At 40.1% G+C, this 19,102-nt stretch overlaps 3 protein-coding genes and 1 pseudogene across 4 annotated transcripts; 2 read left to right on the plus strand and 2 right to left on the minus strand.

The window, feature by feature from the left end:
* Positions 1 to 214: 214 nt before the first annotated feature.
* slc15a5 (solute carrier family 15 member 5) lies at positions 215 to 6,041 on the plus strand. 2 transcript variants are annotated; one of them, XM_055009293.1, is made up of 9 exons: positions 215 to 612; positions 938 to 1,160; positions 1,870 to 2,039; positions 2,709 to 2,929; positions 3,290 to 3,480; positions 3,595 to 3,827; positions 4,964 to 5,095; positions 5,168 to 5,276; positions 5,542 to 6,041. In XM_055009293.1, the coding sequence occupies exons 1-9, from the start codon at positions 258 to 260 to the stop codon at positions 5,669 to 5,671; spliced, it is 1,764 nt and encodes a 587-aa protein (XP_054865268.1). In that variant the 5' UTR covers positions 215 to 257; the 3' UTR covers positions 5,672 to 6,041. The 2 variants fall into 2 exon arrangements, 1 of the variants encoding a protein (XP_054865268.1); XR_008601195.1 differs by lacking the exon at positions 5,542 to 6,041 and having other exon boundaries at positions 3,290 to 3,476; positions 5,168 to 5,272.
* Positions 6,042 to 6,549: 508 nt separating this feature from the next.
* LOC111563365 (tripartite motif-containing protein 16-like) lies at positions 6,550 to 11,860 on the minus strand. Its single transcript, XM_023262410.3, has 6 exons — positions 11,159 to 11,860; positions 10,969 to 11,064; positions 8,445 to 8,690; positions 8,200 to 8,350; positions 8,053 to 8,109; positions 6,550 to 7,967 (listed from the first exon to the last, which is right to left on the minus strand). The coding sequence occupies exons 1-6, from the start codon at positions 11,762 to 11,764 to the stop codon at positions 7,441 to 7,443; spliced, it is 1,683 nt and encodes a 560-aa protein (XP_023118178.2). The 5' UTR covers positions 11,765 to 11,860; the 3' UTR covers positions 6,550 to 7,440.
* Positions 11,861 to 13,094: 1,234 nt separating this feature from the next.
* Positions 13,095 to 18,408, minus strand: LOC111563362 (tripartite motif-containing protein 16-like; annotated as a pseudogene).
* tmem17 (transmembrane protein 17) lies at positions 16,524 to 18,952 on the plus strand. Its single transcript, XM_023262409.3, has 5 exons — positions 16,524 to 16,714; positions 16,892 to 16,995; positions 18,210 to 18,323; positions 18,405 to 18,548; positions 18,660 to 18,952. The coding sequence occupies exons 1-5, from the start codon at positions 16,600 to 16,602 to the stop codon at positions 18,735 to 18,737; spliced, it is 555 nt and encodes a 184-aa protein (XP_023118177.1). The 5' UTR covers positions 16,524 to 16,599; the 3' UTR covers positions 18,738 to 18,952.
* The last annotated feature ends 150 nt before the right edge of the window (positions 18,953 to 19,102 follow it).

Genomic DNA, 19,102 nt, shown 5'->3' on the forward strand with positions numbered 1-19,102 from the left:
CAGCTCCCATCTATCTCTCCTCCTCGATACAATTTTGCATAAAGTGTCAGATCACCGTTAGGCGTCCACATTTCTGAGAAAGACAATGACTCAGCCGCCGACACGTGCAGAACTCAGGTGGGTGTGTCGGATCCTGGAGTCCAGCTGCAGAGTCACACCAGATTGTGGTATTCCAGGCTGATACTGCTTCCCTACAGGGGCAGCAGGCCTCCTTCAGAGCTTCATTACTGCAGCAGCCAGTTAGCTGGCCAGGTGTTATGGTGGCAGGAGACCTTCGAGGGCTGCCAGCAGGCAGAGGGCAACAACTGAGACGAGCCTCCCAGACCCCTCGTCCAGACCAGGGACCGCCGAGGAAATCTCGCAAGAAGCTCCAAGTAATCATCTGTGTCCTGCTTGTGGAGCTGTGTGAGAGGTTCACTTTCTTTGGGATTGTTTGCAACATGATTCTCTTCTGCACTGTGAAGTTGGGCTACAACAACTACCTGGCTGCGACAGTCAACCTGAGCTTTATAGGAGCCAGCACCCTCACCCCTGTTCTGGTTGGGTGGTTCGCAGAAACCTGTTTAGGAAGGACTAAGGTGCTCTACTTGTGTGCTTTTCTTCATTTCTTCGGTAAGATGAAAGGGTTGATAGATGTTGTGTGATGTGAAAAATTGGACATTTGTTGACTCTTGACAGTGTCTTGGTTGATGTATTTCTGTTACAATGTAAGAATAGAGTGAGGCCTTCATGCCAGCTCTTATACACTGTTGGTATTTTATGGCTTTTCTCTTACACAATCCATTGCTGCTTACTTTCCGAGAGATTTCCTGTCATTGCATCTATGCATTTGTTACTGTAATGTTATTTACTACCAATCTATAAATGCACAATCATCCAGCATTAAAAACTGCAGCTGGATGCTCTGACTTCCCTCTGGAATTGTGCTCTGCTTCAGGCACAGCCATGCTGCCCGTGGTGGCGTTTCCCTTTGAGGATTTCTACATCGACACTCATCACATGACCCACCAGCTGGAGCCTCGGGAGCAGCAGATCTTGTTCTACACCGGCCTCCTGGCGGCTGCGTTGGGCATCGGCGGCATCCGGGCCATCCTCTGTCCAATGGGAGCCTACAGCCTGCAGGGCTACAACCAACACCAGCTGCTGGCCTTCTTCAACTGGTGGGTAGCGTTGCAGTCTGGACACAGTCATTCACTTGGGTAGCCGATGATCAGACTCCAAACAGCCCATTAATATTATAACTATGGCAAATCACATTCCTATTAATTATGTAAGGTCCAGTGCTTGTGCATGATGGTTCCATTTGCTTTTAGAAAATAAAGCCAGACTTCTGATGGCCCATTAGTGGTAGACATCGGTGCAAATTTGGATCATTAAAATCAAATAGCTTCATTACTGTGTTTAATTATGATTTATTTTGGAATAAGAACATTTTCCTTCAACACTGTCACCTTTTTGACATGTTAATACTTAAAAGTTAAAGGAGTGTTCAAAACAGAAAGGTCCATCATCTGGGGAGAATAAATGTTCTTAAGAACTGACCCAAATTTTTGCCATTTTGATTTTAGATAGATAGATAGATAGATAGATAGATAGATAGATAGATAGATAGATAGATAGATAGATAGATAGATAGATAGATAGATAGATAGATAGATAGATAGATAGATAGATAGATAGATAGATAGATAGATAGATAGATAGATAGATAGATAGATAGATTATCATTATCAAGAGGCCCTTTCACTACTATGTTGTTTAATCCTCTAGCTATTTTCAAGTTGTTTATAATTTCTTATGTGTAACCATGAAAACGTTGTGTTTATTGCGATGAGTAGCTCATTGTAAGTTCTGTTTCCCTGCGTTTAGGTTCTACTGGTTGGTGAACCTGAATTCCACGGTTGTGTTTCTGGGCATCGCTTACATCCAGCAGTCTGTGGCCAAAAATCTGGCTTTCCTGATCCCCTTCATCTCAGTGCTGCTGGCTCTCATCGCCATACACATGATGCGCAACAAACTCACCTACAAACCCAAGAAAGGTAACACACGAACAACAGCAACGGAAGAGACAGAGACTTGAAGAGAAACTTGTAGAAAGCTGTTTCACTGTGCTAAATGTATCTTCCAACAGCAGTGCTGCTTTTGAACCATGCTGCACTTATTTTATTGATCAAGAATGTTTTATTTCCCCTCAATCTGCCTGCAGTTCATCCAAAAATATCAGAATTTTTGTCGTGACTGTTAGTTACAGTTGATTCTGAGTTAATAGTCAGAAATTTAGAATTTTTCAGCACTCAGAATTTTTTATTTTTGCCAATTTTTAAAAGGAGACATCTAAAAAAATATTAAAAATTGGACAAAATATCACAATTTAAAACTAATAACTACTTTTCTGTGCAATAACACAATTCTAACTCTATTATACTAATATATTTATTTTCCTCATACAATGTACATTTTTATATTTTATGCTGACTTTTCTGCGTCTGTTTATATTTTTAGGACATATTTTTCTACTTTATCTTATATTTTTGTTCTACTGCTTAAATTTCAAAGACTTTGAATGGGAGCAACTGTAACGAAAGCGTTTTGGCTCAACGTCTGCAGTTTAAAATACAAATACAGTATTTTAAACATATAGTATAGTATTTTAAGTATTTTTATAACAGTGACTTGACTCACTCTGTTTCTTCTTCTGATTGTCACAGGGGGATCATTACTGACCACGCTGGGAGTTTTCTTGAACTCTCTCCGGATGTGCTGCCTCCACTATCGCCACCTGAGCGGAGACGTGACATCTTGGCTGGACCGGGCCAAAGAGAACAACGGCGGCCGGTACAGCGAGACGCATGTGGAGAACGTGAAGGTCCTGGCCAAGCTCTTCCCTCTTTACGGCCTCCAGCTGCTGTACAGAGCCTGCATCACTCAGGCAGGTCACCGGGAGACAATGGGGGCTTTAATCATGGCAGGAAATTTCTTCAGTGGAGTCCTGACTTCTCCAAATTAATACTCAAAGTCGTCTCACAAGTCAAAGCAAAGTCAAAGTTGCAGTAAGGAATCCCAAGTGACTAACAAAGGCGAGAAACAGCGTAGCTTTAATACAGGCACACACACATTTTGGTATGTGTTTTCTCTAGTTCGCTGCCGGTTAGGCCTGGGTTCCTTTATACAGCATTTTATATGAGTTACACACCACACAGTTATATAGTATTACAATGAATAAGAGCATCATAAAATACAATCATTTTCATAACAAATCAAAATGCTTTATCATGTATGTTCCCCACAGATTCCTTCGGGTTACTACATCCAGACGATGAACTCCAACCTCCACCTGAATGACCTCCTGTTGCCCATCGGTGCCATGAACGTGATCAGCATCCTTCCTCTGCTGCTCTTAGCTCCTCTGTTTGAATGTGTGGCCTCCTGCTACCTCTCCACGGGAAAAACTCCTCTGGCACCCGCAAAACTCATCAGTGAGTGTTTCCACACAAACCCCCCTCTAGTCTGCTAGTCTCATTTTTATGTCTTCACCTAAATGTCCCTCTGTCTCCCCTCTCTCCTCCTGTAATCACTACCTCCCCCGGTGTGCAGCCCCTTCTCTTATCACCCCACCCTGTCCGTCCTCCCCCCTCCAGCTCTGGGACACATCTGTGCCGCTCTGTCGGTCCTGCTGGCAGGTTTGTCCGAGCTGCAGAGGAAGTCGTACCCCCTGGTGGAGCAGACGCTGTCCGGGAAGGTTCTGCAAGTGTCATCCATGCCGTGCTTCCAGCTGGCTCCTCAGTACGTCCTCCTCGGCCTGGCGGAGGCTCTCGTCACCCCTGCATGTGAGTTAAGGCCTCCAAGAATACATTAAATCAGGGCTGTCAAACTCATTCTAGTTCAGGTTCCACATTCAGCACAGTATAGTCTCAAGTGGGCCGGACCAGTAAAATCACAGCATATTAACCTATAAATAGCGACGACTCCAAATTTTCCCCTTTGTTTTAGTGCAAAAAAGTACATTCTGAAAATGTTCACATTTCAGAATTTAAAAAAAGGACACAAAATGTCAAAAGCGAGAAACAAAATGACAAAAAATGAAACAAACAACATGAAACAAAACAAAAAAGACAAAAAATTTGACTAAGAAGTTACAAATCCACAAAAAATGGTCAAATGACACAAACGAGACAAAGAACTGACAAAAGTGAGAAACAAAACGATAAAAAATATAAAAACAACACAAGCAAGACAAAAAAAACAAAGTGACAAAAATAAGACAGAAAAAACACAAGCGAGACAAAGGGAAACACAAAACAACAAAAATGAGAAACAAAATTACATAAATATGAGACAAACGACAAAAGTCAGACAAAAAAACAAAAACAAGACAAAATATTACAAAAACAACACACAAAACAACAAAAGCGAGAAACAAAATGACAAAAATGAGACTAACGTCATGAAACAAAACAAAAAAGAGAGAAAAGTTACAAAGCAACAAAAAAATAGACAACACAAGCGAGACAAAAAACCCACAAAGCTGATACGCAAAATAAAGAATAAAGCAAAACAAGAAATGACAAAAACAAGACAAGAAACACAAGCGAAACTGAAAGGAAACACAAAATGACAAAAACATGAGACAAAAAGGCAAAAAACAAGACAAAACATTACAAAAATGAGACACAAAATGACAAAAGAACAATGAACAATCTAGTATTTTTCTTTTTGATCAAGGTCTAGAAATTATTCTAAATTTATAATTTTACATATTTATAATTTGCAGTTAATGCTTTCTCTCTGACACTTTACAAAGTTGTCCAGACTGAACCCTCTGGTGGCCGGTTTTGACCCGTGGGCCGCATGTTTGACACCCCTGCATTAAATGGTGCATCTTCTCAACTTCTGAGCACAAAACTACTGACTCACAATAGTTCTAATTCAAAATTCTGCACTGGATCTGGCTTTTTCCTTTCAGGTTCCCTCATATCTTTCCAGCTGACCCCGAGCCACATCAGAGGGATCTCCCTGCACTTCCTCACTCTGTCCTACGGAGGGGGCTGTCTGCTGGGCGCCTTCATCGTTCAGCTGGTGTACTTTATCTCTGGAGGTAGAACTGAATCCAAACTCTGTGTTGCATTGATTTAATGCCAGTGTGACCACAGTGATTCTCTCTTTACAGGTAACTTTTACCCAAACACACTGCATGATGGGAATCTGGAGAGATTCTTCTTCCTTCTGGCCACACTGATGGCTCTAAACACTGTGGTGTTTTGGAGTGTATCCTACAGGTACAGTGTTATTTCTCAGTACCTGAGCTACAAGATGGAATAAAGGTTAAAGTATGAATTTAACAAAAAAAAAAAAAGAACATTGTTGAGTGTGGATTACAGTCAGTAAAGTCCAATATGGCACCTTTGAATAGTTGGTAAAGATGTTCTGTTATGACGTAGCTGAGTTTAAGAAACTAATTTTGACAAATGCATCCTATTTATCACTAAAAAAGTTGTGTATCACGACTATAAGTGTATCATCTTGATATCCTATCCCCTCCAGGTACATGGATCTGAGTGTGCAGGGAAAAGCGCTGACCATCAGTCCTCTGGCTGAGAAGCTGCTGCATTACAAAGCCAGTCTCCGTTTCTACGACACAGTAGATCACGCCTCCATCGAATCTATTTTATGATTTCAATTACTAAGATGTCTCCTGTTAGTGGCGCTGGCGCTACATGTTTCTGTTAACATGTGTAGATTGAGAAATAATGGGCTGACCTGGATGAATAAATGAAATGTGAATATATTCGCACCTTTACAATCAAAATGTAAAATCACAAACTGTGTATGGAATCAAACATGTCAGTTACTGAGTGACATCAAAGCTTTGTTATTTTACTTTTGTAAAAACGGAACACAAGAGTAAATAAGTTATTAAATAAATAAATGTATAGTTTTTTTATTTGATAGAATTGCATTGTAATTTTGTTGTACAGCTTCTACAATCTTTGCAACTGTAAAAACAAACAAACAAACAAACAAACAAAACATAAACAAACAAACACAAAAAATGCCTTTTCTAGCCAGGTAAAGAAGATATGATTAGCAGAGCATGGTCTTCTATCTGAGTCGATTAAACTAAAGCAATCATTCTGCTGATTAGTGTTTTTTTTTTTTATCATTAAAAGGAGAGGGCTGCACAGTGGTGTAGTGGTTAGCACTTTCGCCTTGCAGCGAGAAGATCCCTGGTTCGCGTCCCGGCTTTCCCGGGATCTTTCTGCATGGAGTTTGCATGTTCTCCCTGTGCATGCGTGGGTTTTCTCCGGGTACTCCGGCTTCCTCCCACAGTCCAAAAACATGCTGAGGTTAATTGATCATTCTAAATTGCCCGTAGGTGTGAATGTGAGAGTGATTGTTTGTATATATATATGTAGCCCTGCGACAGACTGGTGACCTGTCTAGGGTGTCCCCTGCCTTCACCCAAGTCAGCTGGGATAGGCTCCAGCCCCCCCCGCGACCCTAATGAGGATTAAGCGGTGTATAGATAATGGATGGATGGATGGATAATGGATCATTAAAAGACAGAATAATCACAGCAGCAGCTACAACTGCAGAGGATTTAAACATAACAAAGCCTTTTCCAGCATACAACAGTAGAAATTTGCTTTAACTAGCCTAAAATATAAAATAAAAATCAGGGTACAACCTTCTCTTAAAGGAAAATAGACAAGATGAATCATAGAATATGCTAAAACATCAATTTGAAATGCTGATTAACAATTAAATTATTACCTACAACCAAAATTACAATATTAACAGCTTGTAAAAGTTGAAGGAATGCTGTATAGTAAAGGTTAGCGTCACTGACACTAACACATATATTCAAAAGCATTTATAAAGGCAGCAAAAGAAAAATACATGTAGTATAATCTTTAGTTGCATTTAAAGATATTACATCAAAAGACATCAAAAAGACTATAAACCTGGAAAATGTCTATTATTATTTAGTTCACATGACTGAAATCTCCTATTATCTGTACATATTCATGCATTTTTTTTTACACACGAGTGTGGATTTTGGCCTCCATCTATTACAAAAAAGCACGTTGAAATCAGATCTTTCAATTAACAGAAGAAATGATTCGACCAATGAACAATGGTATTAAACATTGGACTTGTGCTTTTTCAAGAAGACTATCTTTGGCATTTTAAAGTTAAAAGAAAAAATATTATTTAAAAAAAAAAAAAAAAAACGGCTAAATGAAAATGTCTGTATTTTTGGTCTCTGTCAGAACAAAGGACCTCTAATATATGTTGCTTTCTATTTAGTCCAGTATACATAAATGTCTTTCTCACATGCAGATTTGTAAAACTTGTTCATGTTCACATTATTCGTACAGTTTTTTATCTATTACTGAACGTAAAATGTCCTGCAAATGATGCTTATTAATGAGGACAGACTTACATGTGGCATATTTTAAGCGTTGCCCCTAAATGAACAGCGAACCCTGGATAGAGAGGCTCAGTGAAGGTGGTCTGGACTCGGTGCAACAGCATCAACCTGTCAGGGGGAAAAACACTGTAGAAGCTCAGATTTCCTGCTTTATAATCGAGCCGTATGCCGACTCTGCGGGAGCGAACTGGAGCTATTCCACTTCTGTGGAGATTATTGTGCCAAAACGTGCCGCCAGAAGGAGAGCAGATGAGTTTCCAGGACAGATCATTGTGACCAAAGCAGCATTGTTTGCCTGAGCCGTTTCTTTCAATGCCTTTATATGACACAGCCACCTCAACGATGCCTCCGTCCCACTCCACCTCCCAGTAGTGTTTCCCTTCGAGGCCCTTTTCACCCAGAGCCTGGTGGAAGTGGGTGAATCTGTCGGCATGGGGAAGAGCCTGAATGCTGTCACCCCACGACATCTCTGTCTTTGTTTCAGACAGGTGAAGACATGCAGCCACTGTGCGGGGATCCACCGTCACTTTGGTGTCTGCAGGGGAAGATAAAGCACTCAATTAGCTGTTGAAGCTTTCATGTATGTATGCAAAGTTAATGAACATCATATTTGCTCTTACATCTGCGCAAAAAGTTGGCCCTTGATGGTATCTCCTCACGCAGTCTTGATGTTTTTGCTTTGATTGAAAAGAAAAGAAAAAAATACACTCACTTAAGGAAACAAACAGACTAGAGCGCAGTTTAAAAAAAAAACTGACTATACTTACACACAATCTCCCCAGAATTACATAATAACTCATTGCTTTCTTTGTCGCACATATTCTTCATTTTATCTTTTTGTGCAGAAACAAACTGTGTCAGGTCAAATCCCTCATCTGAGTCAGTGAACACAGGGAGGTCATCCAGGGCCTGGAAACCCTGCAGAGGCCAACAGACACACGGTTAAACATTCTTAAACTGAGCATCACAAATTAGAGAGAGAATGAGAAGTGAGGTGAGAAAAAAACATCACCATAAGAAACTGGACGGGGTCATCTGTCTGTGAAAGCTGCTGGAGTTTATTCTCTCTCCTCCTCAGCTCGAACACTTCACGTTGCAGCTTCCTGAGGCGACTCGTGGTCCAGTCCACTCCAGCTTTCTCTGCTTCTCCCACTTTCTCTCTCATCTCGGAGCATTTCCTCTTCACGTAGCGGATGTATACGGGGATGTAGTCCAGGCTCCGTCGCTCAAAATCATCACAGGCCTGCCAGGCAGCGTCCTGGTAGGAAGTTATACCATTGGTCCTGATGACTGAGTTACAGTAACAACCAGCAATACAGCTCTGCTACTTATTCTGCAATACATGATAAAAACCTGGATATTTCTTAATTATATGAATTTCTCCCAAACTGGAGGCCTCCACCTTCCAAAGGGGTCGTGTACGAAATTCTATTTACCCTATTAAGGTCCACTGTTTCAAAAATACAACATCAAACACCAACCATTTTTTTCTTTAAAGACCACATATACTTAGTCAGTGGGTCCTATTGTTTAACCCTGCAGTGCTACTGGATGCTAAAAGTGTTTATAGGTCATGAACTCACCCAACCTGCAAACTTTTCTTCAGATTCTGCTAATTGTTTTCTATATTTGGGTTTTACAGTCAACAAATACAATTATCAACTGTTGTTTTAAATATCTATCTATCTATCTATATATATATATATATATTTGTCTAAGTGAAACAATGTTTGTAACTTTATGTGGTGACTTTAGCTGACCTCTAACAGAATCGTTTGACATTTATTTGAGTTCTTGCTCTGAGTTTAAGGAGACGTTCAATCCAGCTTTCACGTCTGTACGGCAAATATGAAGAAGATGCAACCAGGAGATGGTTAGCTTAGCTTAGCATGGAGCTCCTGGCTGACCTCCAGGGAATAACCTTGGTTGTCTGTCTCTGGTCTATTTGCTAAGCTGAGCTCTTAAGATGTTGGTTGTGGCTTCATATTTAAAAAAAAAAACAAATGAGAAATATATCAGTTATTATTGTGTTTAAGAGTTGGGTGTAAAACCAATAGGGAACACTTTATCAAACATGGACCACGACCTGAAGCTAAACTATATGTTTTTTTCCCTCCTGATTGCCGTAGAAAACCGTTTTTTACTGAACACATATGTCACATTTCATTAAATCACTTAAAAACTGTCTTATTTTGAAATTCCTGCAGACATTTGACTCATCAGACTTGGAAAATCCAACTGACACTGAAAACCTGCAGCAAAAAAGAGCCGCCATTAGTGTTTAAAGATAATTCTACTATGATTTGATCCTTGAAGAATGCTTTAACTGTATTTACTGTACATTTTTATACAGTCGTTTCATTTTCCTGCTGTTTCGTTGCTTCATTCTGCTTGTTTGTGTCACTCATTAAGTGCTTTTATTTAAATATTCCAACACTGTCAACTCCCAGTAATAAACTCTGAGATGCATCAGCTCCTCATCGTCTTAACGCTCCACATTTCCTACTCAAAACTTAAAATATTTGACCAACGCTCTGTAGCTTCACACAGTTTTTAGTTCAACTACCACCTGCTTTTGTATTTTATATTATTAACTGTTTCTCAGTCGGTTTGTGTCGTTACAGATCCACCGTCGCAGATTTATTCAGAGTTAATTATTATGAAATGTCAAACTTTTGTCAGTTTAAGTCAGGAGTTTTCAAAGTCTGAGGCTCAACCCAACTTAATTTAGTTTTGCCTTTTGATCCCATAGTCAAATACTGCTGGCTAATATAGCATAACTAGCTCAAAAACATTCATCATGTCTTCTTATTGATGCAGTAGTTTTGAGTTCTTTTGTTCAGACATAAAGTGAATACATAAATGTTGATTACCTTGACAGCTTCTCACCGAAACCATCAAGGTAATCAACATTTATCTATTCATTTTATGGCTGAACAAAAGAACTCAAAATGACTGTAGCATAGCTGTAGTTTCCGACTGGAAAAATATCAATAAATTCCTCAAAACTACAGTATCTCTAAATGATCTCTTTAACCAAGTCACATATTCAGGGATTCTATATGATCTACTTTTGATAACTAATGTCACGTTTTGTTCTACCGTTCAGTCTCTGTGATTCTGTTTTGACTTCCTCTGGGGATTCCCGCCTTCCACTTTGAAAACTTGTGGTTTAACACATTGACAGCTGGACTGTGCATAAAGACGTCACCAGACAAAAAGACCGGGAAGCACTGGGCTGAGCTGCTCCAAACATGTACACTCTTACTGCTGACACTTCACATACAGTCTGCAAAACTGTTCCTTTGAATGAGGAGAAATTGCACTGTCTGGATACACCATCGAAGGAAATATAGAACAGTTGTTTAGATGGTCGGGTAATTCCTCCACAGGAAACACTGCCCACATCCTTTTCTCTTCTCTGGTGCAGCATTGACCAGCACTAGACATAAGCATCACCTTTTATCAACATTTGAAAAATCAGACGCTTATTGATGTATAAAGAGAAAGGATCTACTTCTGAGGGCGACACTCACTCTTATAGAATCTGCAGCATCCTTCAGCTCTGCTATTTTCCTCTGTGAGACCAGAACCCTGTCTGCAATGTCCTGTTTAGACTTTTCCAGCTTTCTCTGTTGAAACAGAAATCCAAGAACTTTTCAGAACCTCAGTTACAATAAAAGGACGAGAAACAAACGACTTCATGGTGTTGCTGAACTGAATTACCTGCATTTCACACTTTGCTGCCGAGACCGCCACGGTGTCGTGTCCTTTGTGTTCATCCACAGCACACATCAGACACAAGAACTGCTGATCGGTGCGACAGAAGACCTCCTGGAGTTTGTCGTGACGGCTGCAGATGCTCTCTTTGATCCTCGCGGAGGCTTGAATCAGGTTGTGCTTTTTAAGAGGCGGCACCTCAAAATGAGGCTGCAGATGAGTCCTGCAGAAAGAGGCCAAACACACCAGACAGAACATGGAAGCTTTTTGTTTCCTCCCTGTGCAGGCGTCGCACGGGACATCTCCAGGAGCAGCAAAGTTGTCACCATCAACATCATTATCGTCATCATCACCAGCGGCAGCATTTTCACTGGCCGTCCTCTTGTGTTCCTCCAACAGGTGAGACAGAACGGTGCTCCTCTTCAGAACAGGCCTCGTGTTGAAAGTTTGCCTGCACTGAGGGCAGCTGTAAGTTCCTCTTCTGTTGTTTCTTGTGTCCCAGAAGGTGTTGATGCATTTCATACAGAAACTGTGTCCGCAGGCGGTGGTCACTGGATCCTCCAGAACCTGTAAACAGATGGAGCAGTCAAACAGTTCCTGATCGTGAGCCATTTTCTTCCGCACAAACTGACAATTCTCTGAAGGAGTGGCTTGTTGGCAGCTTGTTCTCAGTGGGAGGGAACTCAAACTGACTGTCTTAAAGTAGAAAACAACACCCTCATGAACATTCCCAAACACTTAGAAGAAGTGGAAGTTCTGGATTTTACTTGTGCCAAAGTAGAAGATTCAGTCTTGACATATGTTTAAAAGTGAAACAAAATAGTCATCCAAGAATGTGGGTATGAAACTTCAGTCACATGGTAACACATTTCACAATGTTACTGAACTTCAGCCCTACACACACACACACACACACACACACACACACACACACACACACACACACACACACACACACACACAGTATATTAGATAAAAACAACAGTGAAAATAGCAGTTATTTTCAACATAACTAGTCACATGTGAAGTTTACTTTCAGATTTATCAGGGTTTCTCACATATTTCATATAATGGATCATTGTTTAGGAAATTCTGCGATGCTGAGAGAAGATTAAGGAGGTAGACACGGAAACACACTGGAGACTCAGATGGCTTATGTTGAGAATAAGGTTTACTGATATCAGGAGAAGTGAGAGAACAAGCAGCACATTCATGTGAGCACTGCCAGCATCAACTGTGAGGATTCTCTTCAACCTTAGGTATATGTTGGGTTGGGTTGAATGCCATATTTAGATTACAGCCCAATATGGAGACAACTTGTCTACTCAGGAACGTCAGACTAAAGAACATTAGACTAAACAACACCTGTTTTCCTACAATAGTTGTCTCTTTCTCATGAGTCTTATTCTGCAGCATCTGCCTTTCTCAGGGTCAGATTAGAGGCAGAGAAGACTTCAATGTACTCACAGCCTTACTAATAGAGAAATGAATAGGAACAGGGTTCAAAGGTGATAACCTTTAGGATAATTTGAAGTGATCTTTAGGATCTACAGGATGATTTAAAATGACCGTAGTTGACAGATGCAACTTGTATGATATTCTAGGATGTTTTCAGCTAACATATATTTCACGAGGATTGTCTCATATTTATGCAGGCAAAATATGAAAAATTATCACATGGCTTTCAGTGGCTTTAAGTCTGAACAGCTTGTAGCACTACTAGAGTGCAACACAAATGACCATCAAGTCTACAAGTCATCGATGCATTCACTTCAAATGACAAAAAACTTTCAAATCAAAAGTCATTTCATGTATATTAAATTAGGAGATAGTCTAATTCTAGCAAGTTAGTACATTTTTGAAATGCTTAAAATTGAGTAATGGCTCAGATTTAATATGAAGCTGTGTTGGTGGCATTATATGTTATAAATACAAGGAGACATTTAATGTAACTCAACTTTTTATTGACGTTAATGCGATAGAAATGACTTGTGCTGCTTAAGAGGGTATGTTCAACAGTTTAACCCTGGTGCCAGCAAAAACAAAGCTTAGTTTATATTTAAATGCTGTTTCCTTACATATAGCTTCTATCTATAACAATCATATGTTTACATTTATGTATCTCTGTTCAGCTTTATAGTCCTTGTTTTGTGTCCGTGGACATCCTCCTGAATACTGTTGTGTGTAAATTCACAGAGAGAAACTAGATCTGCAGTCAACATACCTCTTAATTCCATGGACACATTACTGCATGTAACAACTCACATTTACATTTATATAAAAAATGAGTAACTGTTAGAATACAACTAGGCTTTGACTATTAGGGGTAAAAGGCTGTAGAGAATACTTTCAGAGTGAACTTGCAGTGAACATCGTGCACAGATAAAGAAAGAAAACTTAATGTATTAGTGACGGTTCACCCAAACAGCCCTTTGCTCTGGTTTGACTAAGTTTTTTTTGGCCTTTTGTTGGCTTTATTAGATAGGTATGGTGAGAGGCAGACAGGAAAGTAGGGAGAAGAATGAGGGGAAGACCTGCAGCAAAAAGCCACGAGCTGAAATCAAACCTAGGGTGCTGCCTCAGGGACTACAGCCTCCGTTTATGGGTCACCCACCCAACCTGTTGAGCTATCTGGGCACCCCTGGTTTGACTATCTTAACTGAGGAACCCTTGGAGACTATGAAACCAGGGTACAGAGGCTGCGAGAATGTGGTCTTTACTCTGTGAAGCAGCTCCATTTCACCAGAATCTGACACACTGTGGAAGGACAGGATCCCTGCCTTATGGTTCAGATACACTCCCGCTGTAGGAGAACGAGGGACGGACGTCTTGGTCATGATGCCGTTGGACCAAAACGTGCAAAGAGATTTTGAAAGGGAAATGCACCAGGACTTGTCGCTGTATCCAAAGCCACTTTCATCCAGCTCCTCTACTTTATAGCACACGGCGACCTCCACCCTGGGCCCTTTCCATTCAACCTCCCAGTAGCAGACTCCAGACAAACCCTCAGCGCACAACACTTGATTGTATTTGATGTATCTCTCTGCATGGTTCGGCTGCTTCTGGGCTTTTTTAGTCCAGGACACCTTGCTGTTTCCCTCAGAGAGCAGCAGGTTTTCAAATGCTGTGTTGGGATCCAAAGTGAGGCAGCAGGAATCTGAAAGGTCAGAAAATATTGAAGAACATTAACGGTAAAACATAAGAGCTGATTTAAAAGTATTTAAGCTAAAGCAAACACTCACACAAGGAAAACTCCTGTCTTGTCTTGGGATCGGATTCGACTTGAACTAGAAACAAAAACATCCATATCAGGTCTTACATACGATCTGATAAATAAATATGCATGCTTTCAATAAAGTGATCTTCTTACTTGTCTCAGATATCTCAGCAAAAGCTTTCGCCATGGATTCCATTTTGTCTCTCAAGTCAGAAACAGCCTTTGCCACAAAATCAAAAGGTGTGTTTAGCTGGATGTCGTAATCAGAGGACATGTCAGGTTCTTTGCAGCCAAAAATCTTCTGGCAGCGCTAGAAACATGTAAAAGACAAATACAACATTAAACTCCAGCCCCTTGCTCTACATAAGCTGCATATTTATCTGTCAGTGTACCTGCAAGAAGTGAATGTGATCCTCAGTGACTGACAGCTGCTTCAGTTCATCCTCTGTCTTCTTCAGCTCTCTGATCTCCTGCTCCAGTCGATCCACGAGGACCTCCGTGAGGCTCGCCACGGCCTTCTCCTGATCCCCGATCAGCTCCTTCATGGCACAACGCCGTTTGTCGGCCATCAGGACTATTTCATTGTAGACCTTCTCGTTTTCATCCAATGCTGCATCTCTAGAACACTGAAAGTAGAAAAATAATAGGAATAATGGTGGTTACTTTACATAATGGAGGCATTACACACATTTATGTGAGCTAAGAAAAGATTTACCTGCAGTGTTTTCATTTTGTTTCATCTGCAGCAGCTGCTTCTCTTTTTCTTGCATTGTTTGCTGATATCTTTGCTTCTTCATTCCAAATTGCTTCTAAAACCAAAATTGCACAACATGCACATGAATGGACACAGAAATGAAGCATGCAGTATAAATATCTTCCCAAATCCATTGTTATTAGTATAAAACACTGTCTGGATCCAATTACAATTTAGGCTTCACATTGGATTTTCACAGTAACTCTGACAACCGGTAACTTGCAACTAACTGTGTTCAAACATAAATGATCATACTTGTTTCTCTTTCCTCTCTGCTGCAGCTGAGACAGTGTCATGACCTTTGTGGTCGTCCATCACACAGAGCAGACAGATGCACTGGTCGTCAGTGCGACAATAGACTTCGAGCAGCTTGTCATGCTTGGAGCAGATCTTCTCCTGCATCGAGGCCGACACGTCCACCAGCTTGTGTCTTTTGAAAGCAGCAGACGTGTAGTGAGGCTGCAGGTGGGTGGCACAATAAGAGGCCAAACACACGAGGCAAGACTTGACGGCTTTCAGCTTCCTCACAGTGCAGAAATCACACTCCACATCCCCTGGAGCGACTTCATCCTTTGCAGAAAGGGTCTTCTGTCCCACCACAGACATTTTTACCATCAAATCAGCCAGCACTGTGTTCTTGCTCAGCAGAGGTCTCGGAGTAAAAGTGTGTCTGCACTGGGGACAGCTGTAAACACCACTGTGGTCCTCCTGGTCCCAGTAGCCATTCACACAGTCCTTACAATAGCTGTGGCCACAGTGAAGACTCACGGGGCTCTTCAACACGTCCAAGCATATGGAGCAGAATAAAGAATCTATCTGCCACCTCTCTGCCATCTCATGTCCTGTTATCTGTAACTTTCACTTTCTCTGAAAACGAAGCTGCTGAAAGTGGGAGTGGCTTAATCTGTTTTTCTGCTTACAGTCTAGTGAAAGTCATTGTTTTACCACAGACAAATCTGACAGCTGGTGGCAGAAAGACTACTGTTTTTAATTTTGTTTGTTTAATTATACAAATAAATATATTTTATTTTGACTAAATGGGACATTTGTACAATAGACAATATTCCAACGGATATGTACAGTACTTTTTGCACTATGAGCAGCATTCTCTGCCTTTTGCACTGTATCATGCAGTTATCATTTTGTACTACTATGTTTATATATTCCTTTCTAGCTTGTAAATATCTGTATATATTGTGTTTATTTCATTACCACTATTTTTTCCTTGTTCTTCTTGTCATGGTTTGGCACTATGGTGTGTGAAAAAATTAAATACTCAACTTGTAAATCTTATTTGAACCGCTCAAGGGACTAAACAAAAAGACGATTTAGAAAAACTAACTTTCCGTGCGAGATTTGAGCTGAACGCGAGATTTCCGTGGTATCCATGGAAACGACGGCAGCGTTCAGTGAGGAAGAGACGCGAGTATTTTTTCCTCTCTTCATGTTTTTGTGTAGCAGAGAGTATTTTACACCATGGAGCTGCCGGACACTCTTAGAAAACGTTTAGAAGACTTCTCTCGCAACGTTTTATTCGACCAGAGTCGGACTGAACCTTTCTCAAAAGACCACGACGCGTTTTTGCCGCACGGTAAATCCAAAACGCAGCTAACGTTAGCACTGATGTTAGCATTGATGTAAGCATTGACGTAGCAACATGAAGGATTGTATTTTGTGCACCGTGTTTCTGTCGAGCTAAGCTTTCTGGTAGCTGTAGCTGAATCTGGATAGGTCACCCCTTCTGTGTCCGTTTTGCTGTGGTTTTCAGACAAACGGGTTCTGTCCAGTCTCCAGCTCCAGATGTCTCTGTACTTTAACATGTGGTTCTTCCCCTTGTGGTGGATCAGTGAAACTGTAATGCTGCAGCTCAAGGTAAGACACAAAAATGGGAAAATTAGACAGGAGGTGGGTGAAAGAGAGCTTGAAATCCTACTAATATTACTACATGTTTGCTATATAAACATAGAAGAGTAGTAGACATAGTAGAAGACATAGTAACTGTCTGGATAGGAGGCTTAGAAATGCGATTATACAACTAAAATGTACAAATAGCGAAGAATGAGTGCCTGACCATTGTGGTTGGCCCTAAAGTGCAAAAAATGTAAAACCATATTGTGGTTACAGGTATCGAAATTTGAGTCACACTTTTAGTGTTTTCCACTGAGAAAAAAATAAAATGGATGATCTATTTTTATTCTGCAATCAGCACCAAATCACAGGAATGCCATACTAAAAGATAAATCTGTTTAAAAAATAAGGATCTCACAACAAAATAAATCTTTTAAAATATAAATAAATGTGTAAATTTAAAACGGAATAAATAAAAAATATATGTTAAAAATGAAGAAATAAATGTGTCATTATAATGAGGAATAAAAAGAAAAATAATTAATTAAAAAATATGGAAATATAAGGTAAATTTTGTCTTTGCTTTTCCTATTTCCCTTTTTTCCTTTTGTTTTTCCATTTTGTCATAGTTTTTTTTTAAGTATTTATTTTCTTAATTTATTCCTCATATTTACACATTTATTTCTTTATTTTTTTAAACATTTTGGCTGGGGCATCTCTATAGAACCGATGCTTGATTTTAAATGGTATATTGGGACACATTTTGACCTTTATCAGAAAAATAATTACTAATTAAAATATTGCACTTATTTGCCATATTGCAGTAATATTTAGATTAATTGTTCAGCTGTTCACCTGCAGCTCATTTCCAGTTAGCAGCTGAAATATCTTAGAAATATTTACTATTTTTAAAGCAAACCTCAACTCTAACCAGGGCATATGCATCAGTTTATCACGTTTGTTAGGTTTATAATATTACGGTTAACAAAACGATGATCACATTACCCCTATGAAGCAGCAACATGAGACTGTATCCTGATCAGCCATAAAAATAAAACTACTCACAGATGAAGTGAACGACATTAATCATCTCAGCAGGATGGGAACCTATTATTAGATAAATTCATATTTACATATTACATATATACATATTCATTACATTGGGATACAAGTTTTAGATTATTTCCTATGACAAAACCCATTTTGTCTAATCTGCATTGTTGTGTTTGTCATTCCAGTATCCTGCTTTGCCAGACTACTACAAATTCATCCTCGTCACTGTTCTTTTGCTGATGACTCTGATTGAGGGCATTAGACTCTATCTGGGTTACACCGGGAACCTGCAAGAAAAGGTAGCCCATCACTCAGACAAACATACAGAAACCCAGAAAGTTCAAGGCAGAGATTGAATTGAATGTCTGTGTTTGTGGAAGGTCCCTGAGCTGGCTGGGTTTTGGCTGCTGAGCATCCTGCTGCAGTTCCCACTCATCCTGTTTCAGCTCTTTAACGAAGCCATTCTCATACAACCCTTGGAGAGAGGCGTTCACATAGTTCTGGCTATATTCATACTCACACAGGTACGGTCGCATTCCTCTGAAAACCTGACTGATGATGAAGCGCTGGATGTTATGTTGTGCATGTTTTCTAGATTTGCTGATCGTCACAGATTGAATGTGTTTTTATTCCAGGCCCTCTCTGGTTTCGTGGCGCTCCGGGACATGGTCAGGCACACAGAAAGCCAATTTCATCTCCGACAGTTTGATTAAATTCTGCAGCTCTGATGTCCCGGAAACATCTTGATACACCAGCATGCCTTCTTACTTCACTCCTAAAAGGTGTCATGTTTTGTTTTATGTGTAGCTCATGGGATCTTTCCTCCCCACAGTTGATTACTTAGTTTTGAACATATTTATTTTTGTATTTTATTCACCTCCAGATGTTTTGTATTCTTGTAGCTTTGCAGTAAATAACATTTACATGACGAGCAGCCTGTGTGTCATTTGTTATATAGCTAATTTATTGAATCCTTGGCTTTGAATCAGTGTCTTATGAGGATCCAATCATGAAGGTTTGTCACCAGTAAATCTTATCATTACCACTTTTGAAACTCTGCAGAACATAGCTTAGCATT

The sequence above is a fragment of the Amphiprion ocellaris genome, chromosome 3, assembly GCF_022539595.1.
Source record: "Amphiprion ocellaris isolate individual 3 ecotype Okinawa chromosome 3, ASM2253959v1, whole genome shotgun sequence".
Taxonomy (NCBI): domain Eukaryota; kingdom Metazoa; phylum Chordata; class Actinopteri; family Pomacentridae; genus Amphiprion; species Amphiprion ocellaris.

Excerpts from the sequence above, each read along its gene's own strand:
- tmem17 (XM_023262409.3), top strand. The coding sequence starts at position 16,600 with ATGGAGCTGCCGGACACTCTTAGAAAACGTTTAGAAGACTTCTCTCGC. Across the intron at positions 16,715-16,891 it reads CGACGCGTTTTTGCCGCACG|ACAAACGGGTTCTGTCCAGT; the intron begins GTAAATCCAAAA and ends TGTGGTTTTCAG. Across the intron at positions 18,324-18,404 it reads CCGGGAACCTGCAAGAAAAG|GTCCCTGAGCTGGCTGGGTT; the intron begins GTAGCCCATCAC and ends TGTTTGTGGAAG.
- LOC111563365 (XM_023262410.3), bottom strand. The coding sequence starts at position 11,764 with ATGGCTCACGATCAGGAACTGTTTGACTGCTCCATCTGTTTACAGGTT. Across the intron at positions 11,065-11,158 it reads CAGCAAAGTGTGAAATGCAG|AGAAAGCTGGAAAAGTCTAA; the intron begins GTAATTCAGTTC and ends CTGTTTCAACAG. Across the intron at positions 8,351-8,444 it reads ACCCCGTCCAGTTTCTTATG|GGTTTCCAGGCCCTGGATGA; the intron begins GTGATGTTTTTT and ends TGGCCTCTGCAG.
- slc15a5 (XM_055009293.1), top strand. The coding sequence starts at position 258 with ATGGTGGCAGGAGACCTTCGAGGGCTGCCAGCAGGCAGAGGGCAACAA. Across the intron at positions 2,040-2,708 it reads CACCTACAAACCCAAGAAAG|GGGGATCATTACTGACCACG; the intron begins GTAACACACGAA and ends TGATTGTCACAG. Across the intron at positions 3,828-4,963 it reads GGCTCTCGTCACCCCTGCAT|GTTCCCTCATATCTTTCCAG; the intron begins GTGAGTTAAGGC and ends TTTTCCTTTCAG.